Source organism: Cyprinodon variegatus, unplaced genomic scaffold (genome assembly GCF_000732505.1).
Source record: "Cyprinodon variegatus isolate N-32 unplaced genomic scaffold, C_variegatus-1.0 Scaffold761, whole genome shotgun sequence".
Taxonomy (NCBI): Eukaryota; Metazoa; Chordata; class Actinopteri; order Cyprinodontiformes; family Cyprinodontidae; genus Cyprinodon; species Cyprinodon variegatus.
This window is the reverse complement of record NW_015151214.1, coordinates 302,518-311,884: the sequence shown is the minus strand read 5'-3', so window position 1 is coordinate 311,884 and position 9,367 is coordinate 302,518. Positions and strand designations below refer to the sequence as shown.

The 9,367-nt window shown below is 36.2% G+C and overlaps 1 protein-coding gene across 1 annotated transcript in view; it reads right to left on the bottom strand.

Moving 5' to 3' along the window:
- slc25a36 (solute carrier family 25 (pyrimidine nucleotide carrier), member 36) overlaps positions 1-7,051 on the bottom strand; it is a 17,401-nt gene extending 10,350 nt beyond the window's left edge. Inside the window, exons 1-2 of the mRNA XM_015395798.1 lie at positions 6,655-7,051; positions 1,585-1,749 (exon numbers count right to left, since the gene is read on the bottom strand). Of these exons, the coding sequence (XP_015251284.1) occupies positions 1,585-1,749; positions 6,655-6,695 (206 nt within the window). The 5' untranslated portion in view covers positions 6,696-7,051. The remainder of the gene's footprint in view (positions 1-1,584; positions 1,750-6,654) is intronic.
- Between the last annotated feature and the right edge of the window lie 2,316 nt (positions 7,052-9,367).

Sequence of the window (9,367 nt, the reverse complement as noted above, 5' to 3'; positions counted from 1 at the left end):
CTCTTTTTTTCTATTGCGCCACACGTCTATCGATCGATATATATCGTTATTGAATTATCGCCCAGCCCTACTGCAAAGGTTTTTCAGGTGGACTTTCTCACTTCAACATAGATTCAAACTACTTTTCCACTGATCAAAGCTAATGATTCCAGGCAGAGAAAGGATAGGGTAGCTCCACATCAGACCCACTTTTCGGCCGTGCAGCCAGAGAAGCTAAGATGCTTCAGCTGCGCGTCAGAACTAAACTTGAACAAGCATCAGAAAAGAAGCAGCACGTGCATTTTTTGCTGCTCCTGCTGCTTTAGGTTTGAACGTAGAATAAGGGATTTTGGCATAAAGTTTTCTAGAGTTTTGCTCTAGAAAACTTTGGTGCTTCCCACCATCAGTTAGAACTGAAGAAGCCTCTTGGATGAGAGGAGAAACATCTTGTCGAAAACTTTACCTGAACTGAACTTTTCAGGTTTTCTGGCTTTGGTGCCATTCATATTTTTTGCAACATCTCTGTGAAACCAAACCAAATTAAAATAAACTTAACAGCAGAGGACCTCTGACTTGACATGAAACAAATTATTTAAAAAATCCCTTATTCTGGATTCACTGTCAAGGTCACTGAGAAACAATAAATGGTGCACTTTTATTTCCAAGGCCCTTCTTGCATTACTGCCCTCTTACATTTGTACCTTATTTCCACAGTAAAGCCCTGAGATCCAACCATCAGCTTTTCCTCACTGTTCCTTTTGCTTGAAGAAAGCCTTTAGCTACGCAGCTCCTAGTGCGTGAAGTTTTTATCGTTAAATGCTTTTAAGTTGAAAGTGTAAGAATTTGAAGCAGCCTCAATGATCTGTAATTGTTTTACTTTGATGAGCTCCGATAGCTCAGCATGGAAAACAGCAGATCCCAGGCTGTTCTCTAGATCCAGTCTATTCCTCTGCTTGGTTTTAACGCCTTTCACAGCTGAACTAAAACATATAATAAAAACTTACTTTTTGGTGGATAAAAGCTTGCTTAATTTTTCAGTAGGGTCCTCAGAAAGCAAAAACAGATCCCAGCCCTATTTTATTTTACTACCTTATGCTACACTCAGACCACAAGCAGCAGGAAGAAGGCGAACAAAGAAGCCAAACGATCCCCATTCCAAGGGATGGACCCGTTCATCCGTTTCTATCTGCATGTTTTCTAAACAAAAACCAGGCTTTGTTGGGCTGCTGGATAAAACCTGGAACTCAACACTATTTCTGACATTTTGAATTGAAAAAGCTTCCTGGATGGAAGAGAAACGTCTTCAAATTAGGAAACAAAGTCCAGTGGATTGTTTTTAACATTTTCTGAGATGACTATGACCTGGTGATGACCTTCACCAGCATATTCTCTACAAAATGTAGAAAATATGGGTCTAAACGCAACTCTGCATCCCATCATCCTAAAACGATGGTTTATTTGCTCTAGTTTGTGTTGGTCTATCCCATTAAATCCCAATAAAAGTATAAATGATTGCAGTCGTGACTTGATACAAACTGTTCGGAGGTAAAGAAGTATGTTCTGCTTTTCTGAACAAGAAAGGAAAGCAAAGCTCGGGGCACCAACTTGAGGCAGTGCAGGGGTCCTGGTGGAGACATGCGGGCCACGCTGGTCCCATTGACGGTATTTAGCTGAACCTCAGACACATAGAGGGTGATGGAGGACGACTGGAGACGAGTCTTCACCACTTCCAGCGGACACGTCACTATGGCTCCAACCGTGCCCCCACATCTGAGAGAAACACAGAGGTCACAGGCTGAAGGCAGGATAACGAAGACATTAAATAAACATTAACATCTGATTAAAACAATTAGATATTTAGCTTAAAGCAGGAAGAGCATGATTTAGTCTTTTATTAGTGAATTTACTTCCAAACTTAAAAAATAAATAAAACCAACGATAGGTCAGCAGGATAGAAGATAATAAAATTATTATTCATACTGTTTTAAAGGCAGCATTTTATAAAGCTTTCCTACACATGTATGGAGGGAATTTTCTTCCATTATTGTCGCAAAAATTCTAAATATAAAAAATAAATTAGAGCTGAAAAAATGAAACAGGTTAATCGATTATTGAAATCTTCAACTAATTTAGTCGTTATTGGAGTATAGAGACTCTAAAATATGCCTTTAGCGGACAGATCAAACCCCTTAGAGCAGGAATTATACCTAAATAGTAAAAATATATATTAACATTTTGGATTTAAGATATAAAAAAATTGTTTTCCTCTGTCAATCTGCTTTATCCAGACCCTCCTGGAGTTTAGCCCTTTATCACAGCTGCACAAAAGAAATAAACCAAAGACATCTTCAGAGCGGCCAGTCAGCATCTGGACAGAGAAAGTTAGGAGAAAAGCCCCCGGTGGAGGACTTTATAGAAGCCTCTAATCAAAAAACGATGTGCTGATCTCCAATGGAGGATTTTACAGGGCGCCATCGCCACAAACTTGTTTTTATCCGTTATTAATGGGGGTGTTTTAAACCAGTGTCCTTTCTGCGGCCTGTCTGAAAATGTGTTCCACGTTTTTATGGAACGCACAAGACTAAAGATAATTTATCAATTCATCTTTTTTTTCCAATATATTTTATTGAATTTTTCTCTTTTAATGTACAATAAACTTACAAACTTAACATTGCAGACATCAACTTTTGCACACTGGCATTCACTCACGCACTCACCATTCAAACCTGCATTTGTTCTAAAATATACAAAACTGTTTAGATTATAACAGAAAAATAACGAGACAATATGGAAATAAAAACTGTATTCAAGACATCCTTTTAATAAGCTCTGCCTTTAGTCTCTATGACCCTCATATATGGCTCCCAGAGGTTCTCAAAGTCTTGCCGTTTACCCTTGGCGATATATGTTAATCTTTCCAGTCCGAGTGAATTTGCAATTTCTTTTTTCCAGAGTCCCAGGGGGGGTCCATGCTCCTCCAGCATAATGCAATAGATCTTCTGGCTTGAAGAAGTCCATAATCTATCAATTTGGTTTTAGTCTGTGATTGTTCAAATTCCACTGGGTATATTCCTAGAACACAGATTTTAACCTCTAATGGGACTTGAACCTTAAACACTTCAGATAGACACCTAATAACCTCCCTCCAAAACTTATGGATTTTAAGACATTCCCATAAACAATGGAGAAGAGTTCCTTTTTTATTTACAAGACCATCCTGTGTAAACTCCCTCCATACCTGTGTCACCTCATATCTGTAGCCAACAGTGGTTACAACTCACGCTCTTCAAGTCGTGTTCTTTTCACTATTCCCAGGATCAACACAGATCTTGGCAAAACATCATTTTCCTATGCAGCACCATGGTCATGGCACAATATTCAAAACCCCCTGCAATTACAGACTCTTATTCCGCTACAGCATTTTAAATCACTATTGAAAACCGCTTGCACAGAGAATTGTAACTGTTATTCTAAAGTCTAGTTTATGATTGATTTTATTATGTTGTTTTTATGTGTTTTTATATGTCTTATTGTACTGCTGCCTCTTGGCCAGGTCTCCCTCAAAAAAGAGATTTTATCTCAAGGGACTTCCTGATAAAATAAAGGTTAAATAAAAAAAATAAGCATTTAGTACACGTGTCTGGAATATCACTGGACATATGATGAAGCCTAACTGGTGCTATATAGGTTCTCATAAGCCACTTATATTGCAGAAGTTTAAATCGTGTGTTTATCGTTTGTTTTTGCGCTTTTAAACAGGCCTGGTTCCAGTCCTCCTCATCTATATCTTCGAGAATCCCTCTTCTCCAAGCGTCCAACTTGTCAATTGCTGAATCCTTAGAGGAAAGCATCAACTGATTATAGAAAACCTTTCCCTTTTAAGTCTCCAACACAGATCTCTTCTATTTTTGTTAAGGGTGGAATATCAACTATTCCTTTCATTTTTGATGACATATAGTATCAATTCATCTTTTTGGGACTTTTTTAAACAAACTCTCTTTTTATAGGAAGAGTTTGCCGGAATAGAATAAATAAGCAAAAGGCCCGACTTTTAAATGTATTCATCAGTGAAGCAAAGATGGCCGTTTATTGTCCCGCAGAGACGAACTGCAGGAGGGAGCTCACCTTGATGCCGCGGCTCTGAGGAGGTTAAAGCCAGAATAAGGCTGGAGTTTCACTTCCACAGAGACACACAGAACATGGAGGATTTTATTCTGCTGTGGGGTTTTAACATTTTATTTACTGTCAGACGAAGGACAACTACAGTTTAACAAGCTCCTGCTTTACATCAATTAAATGTTTTGATTTGTTCTAAATAAAGTGTTGTCAAAAGTCAAGATTTAGTTTGACCTGGTTTAATTTTGTAAATAAATCTTTAAAGAAAAATATTGGCTGTCCGATTATTAATGGATTAATCCAAAAATTGGCAAATAAATTGATTTGCAAAATAGTCGTTAGTTGCAGCCCTAAAATAAATACTAGCTGTAAATGAAAACATTAAAAAATACGTCATCAAAAACAGGTTTTGAGAATAACTGCTGGTTTCTTAAATTTATTATTTTTTTAACCTTTTTTTTTTAAAAATTGTTTCTCATATTAATAAAAAAAATTTTAGACATATTTTCAAGTTCTATTCAAAACAAGTTCTCATTTTATCGTTTTCATTTTTAAAAAAATCACTTTAACAAGTTTTGATTTTGTTTTTCAAATTTTTGATCTTTTTTGAAAAGTAAGAAGAATGCAATTTGTAAAACTCAGAAATAAAAGAGATAAGAAAAAACGAAATAATGTTTTTTTTAATAAAATGTGGAAAAAATAGCAAAGAAAATCCCAAAACTTTTTTATTAAAACATTTTTCAAAGTTAAAATTCTGGATTGCATCTTTTTTTTTCATTTACAAAACTTTTTTTAATTAATTTCCTACAGATGCACGAGTACGGCTTTATACTCGTGCATATTCACCTTTTTCAAAGTGAATATCCTGCTGGTAAGAAAACATTTCAAGAAGCAACTTGGCTGTATTATGATCGCTCTAATCTCAGGCAGGCTGATAAAGGAAGGGAGCACAGAAACCACCTGTACATGCGCTCCACGGTGGAGCTGATCCAGGCAGGACTGCACCGGGCTGGGCGGAGCCGGGCCAGATCAGAGGAAGGAACGTCACATGCAGCGTTCTCTCATTATGGTTAATTTTCAACCCACAACAAGCAGACCAACACGGATCCGGTTTGATACTCGAACCGAATGCGGCTACTGTGCAAAAACTCGAGAAGCCTCACTAGTCAGCGCATGTGGAGATGAGCTAATGTTTGAGTTATTTGACACGTACCAAATGGGCGCAGGTCTCACCTCTCAAAGGATTATTTGTTTATTAAATGCAGCTTTTAAAAGGAAAAAAAAAACAAAACATAATTTTAAATATGGCCTATCACTTTTCCACATCTAGTGACCACAGTAATAAAAACAAACATAAAACAGTGCTCAGCACTTTATCCCTTCCACTCCTCTTTTTATTTCTTTCATTTTATTTCTCACACCGGGCCGGGTTTTGATAAAGGTTTTAAGGGAGTTTTTATTGTTTGGGAGCAACTTCTGCAAAGACTAGGCACTAAATGCAACCTGGTCTCCTGAGATTGATCATTTTTTACCATAATCAGTAGAAAATATGTACAATTTAGCTTATATCATAGGAAATGTTTAATGACAGCTTCTTAAATAACTGCATATACTTATTTTAGGGCTGAAAAAAATAAGATTAATCGATTATTGAACTAATCATCAACCAATTTAGTAACCGATTAATCATTAACTGGAGCATTAGGGACTTTAAAACATGCATTTAGCTGACAGAGAAATCCACTTACAGCGGTAATTATATTAAAAATATAAAAATATACATTAAAATTTTTGATTTAAGATAAAAAAAAAAATCTGCTTTATCCAGAACTCCTCAAGTGGAAAAGTTTTAGTTCCATTCCCTAAAAAAATCCTCTATAAGGAACCTTTGGCTATCTGATTATTAATAATTAAAAAATAAACAGATTAATAAACTAATTTGCAAAATAATCTTTAGTTGCAGCTCTAATCAATTAAGCTTTTTATTCGCAACCTTGAGATGACATTAGTTCTAAAATAAAAACTGCATACAAAACTAACTCACAGAAGATCAAAGCAGCGTTTAAAATCATTTTTAAAGAAGCTAAATCTGATTAGCCACGAATCTAACTAGGTAAGAAACATTCAGATGTTTTATTATTTATACTTAAACTCATGGCGAGTTTCTCTTAAATGCTGTTTATTATAAAACTGTTCATGGTTAATATTAACCAAAGGAAACGTGCAGATATTTTAATGTTTTATCCTCTCACTGACATGTTTATAAAACCCAGGAGTTGGTTGATAAAACAGAAGGCGTGCCTACATGCTAACCATCTCATTCATATATAACCGTCATTGAAGTGGCAGCGCGTGCCGCTGGATAATAAATAAAACAGCCGTGTTAGCTCGGAGCTAACAGGCTGGTGTTTAAGCTAACCACATGAAATTACACATCTGAAATTATTCCACTAAAACAAACAACGCTGCTATAGTGGGAAGCTTTTAACTAGCCTTTAGCTGCTAGCACAGAGCTAACTAGCTTAGCCTAGCTAGCGTACATGGCTAGATGATACTCACCCTCCAGCAAACAGGTGAACTAAAGTATCTCTCTGACTCATTGTAGATCATATTCGGGGACCGTCCGCAGGGCGCCGCTTAGCAACGGAGGGAGCTGAGGGTGTCAGGCCGGGGGTGGAGGGGCAGAGCCGCCCCTAACGACAGAACAAGCGGCTCTCTGTTCGAGGTCAGCTGCGTACAATCCACAGCAGGTAACAGCTACTCCGGCTAGCTGGTGTTAGCTCGGGAAGCTAACCGCTCTCCGAAGCTAAAGGTTGATGTCGCAGCACGAGCTTTAGCGTCTCGTCCTTCTGAAAACGGGAAACTAGTTTATTTTTCTGTATTGTAATAAATTATTTCCAGGGCTGGAACTGTTCAGGGGGGAGGACTGGCTCTGTCTGACCTCCTCACGTTGACGTGTTTTGCCTCACTGTGTGCTCAGTGGGAGGGCGGGGCGCCATGTTTGTCAACCAATGAGAAGCCGCAAAACAAAAGAAGCGATTGGCTGAAGGCTGCCTAAGCCCCGCCCTGTCACTACTCATTCACGTGATAGCGGCCTTTATTATGAAGAGCAGAGATCAACGAGGCTATCATATTAGTTTGCTAAGAATCTTTCAGAAAGACCCTGAACCCCACACTGCTCCCCGCGCGCCGCACAATGGCAGCCCACTGCTTCCCCAGGGGATGGGTTTATGACAATAACACGCTGCAGAAAAAAAGAAATCCACTTTCAAAGTCATAATTATGAGTTACAAAGTCAATTATAAGATAAAGAGTCATAATTATGAGATAAAGAGTCATAATTATGAGATTCAAAGTCATAATTATTTATTAGAGTCATAATTTAAGATAAAAAGTAATAATAATGAGATAAAAAGTAATAATAATGAGATAAAGAGTAATAATTATGAGATAAAATGTCATAATTATGAGTTTCAAAGTCATAATTATATAATAGAGTCATAATTTAAGATAAAAAGTAATAATTTTGAGATAAAAAGTGTTAATTATAAGATAAAAAGTAATAATACATAAAAAGTGACAATAATGAGATAATAAGTCATAATTATAAGATAGAAAGTCATAATTATGAGATAAAAAGTCATAATTATGAGATAGAAAGTAATAATTATAAGATAAAATGTCATAATTATGAGATTCAAAGTCATAATTATATAATAGAGTCATAATTTAAGATAAAAAGTAATAATTATGAGATAAAAAGTCGTAATTATAAGATAAAAAGTCATAATACATAAAAAGTGACAATAATGAGATAAAAAGTCATAATTATAAGATAGAAAGTCAAAATTATGAGATAAAAAGTCATAATTATGAGATAGAAAGTAATAATTATAAGATAAAAAGTCATAATTATAAGATAAAGAGTCATAATTATGAGATTCAAAGTCTTTCTTTTAATAACACTTTTAAGCTCTGGTTTACTCATGTTAATTATTATTTCAGTCTCATTCCGGTTTGTCGACTGTACTTCTTGTCACCCATTTAATTTCCTTTCTCTCCTATATAAACAGGAACCCAAAGAAAAACTACCGTTAACCCCATCATCTGAATTTGATATAACATTTGTTTTATTTCTAATAAAATATCTGGACTAATATTATACTAATAAACTTGCCTTGCTTTACCTTTTTTTTGCAAATCTGTAACTTTGCAAAAGGAATTCTTCATTTTTAAGCTTGTATTCTCACAGATAAAACATCTATGACATGTATGAACATGCTGACAGGAAACAAATACAAATCTTAAACATAATCAACTGTATTGACCTAGATTTACAAATTTGAGACACATAGGCAACACTTTTTATTGACAGTTATCTAACTCTTCCTTTTTAGTTGCTTGGTCTGGAGTTTTTCCATCAAAAAATAAGATTCCATTCAGCTTAGGTAATAATCTGCAGCAGCATTTTGTCTGATTCTGCCTTTCATATTGGCTGGAAGTAACGTGATTTAAACGAAAGCAGCGGCACATGATTTTAAGCAGTTGAAAGGCACGAGTAATTATAAAATTAAAGGCCATATGAGTTTTATTCTCCTGTCAGATTGTGGAAACCTCATGTTCAGCATGCCGTACAACTTTATCACAGGCAAATCCCAAATAAGCCACTGTATCAAAAACATGGTGCATCCTATCTGGCACACAAGGTTGAGACCTATGGAAGCCCGTTCCCGCCACATGAAAGTAAAACAATGCCAAGTAGGAAGTCATAATTATGAGTTACAAAGTCAAATATCTCATAATTCTGACTTTGAATGTAGAAATGATGACTTATTAGTTCTAGTGAGAACACGGGGAGCAGCTGTCAAGGTGGGGTGGAAGTTTGACAGGAGGGCCCAAATGCAGACGGAAGCTGAAGTGGCTTCTTGGAAGTTTAATTAAACAAAAGTTCAACAGAAGCAAAAATCTAAAAAATAAATCTGAGAAACAGGAATACTCACAAGAAGGGGGCAAATAAATGACGACAAACCAGCAAAGAGTGACTGAACAGGAGGAGAATATATGGGAGAGAGAAACAAAGACCAGGATAAATAGCAGATTGGGAGCAGGTGTGAACAGAGGAGGAGAGAAGGGAGCTAGAGAAAAAGAGACTGAAACAAGAGGGCAAAAAAGAAATATCTAAGAACTAAAATACAATCAAAAATAACTAGAACACGAGAAGGGAAATAAGACCAATGAAAAGTCAGAGACAGAACTTGAACAGAACCAAAAC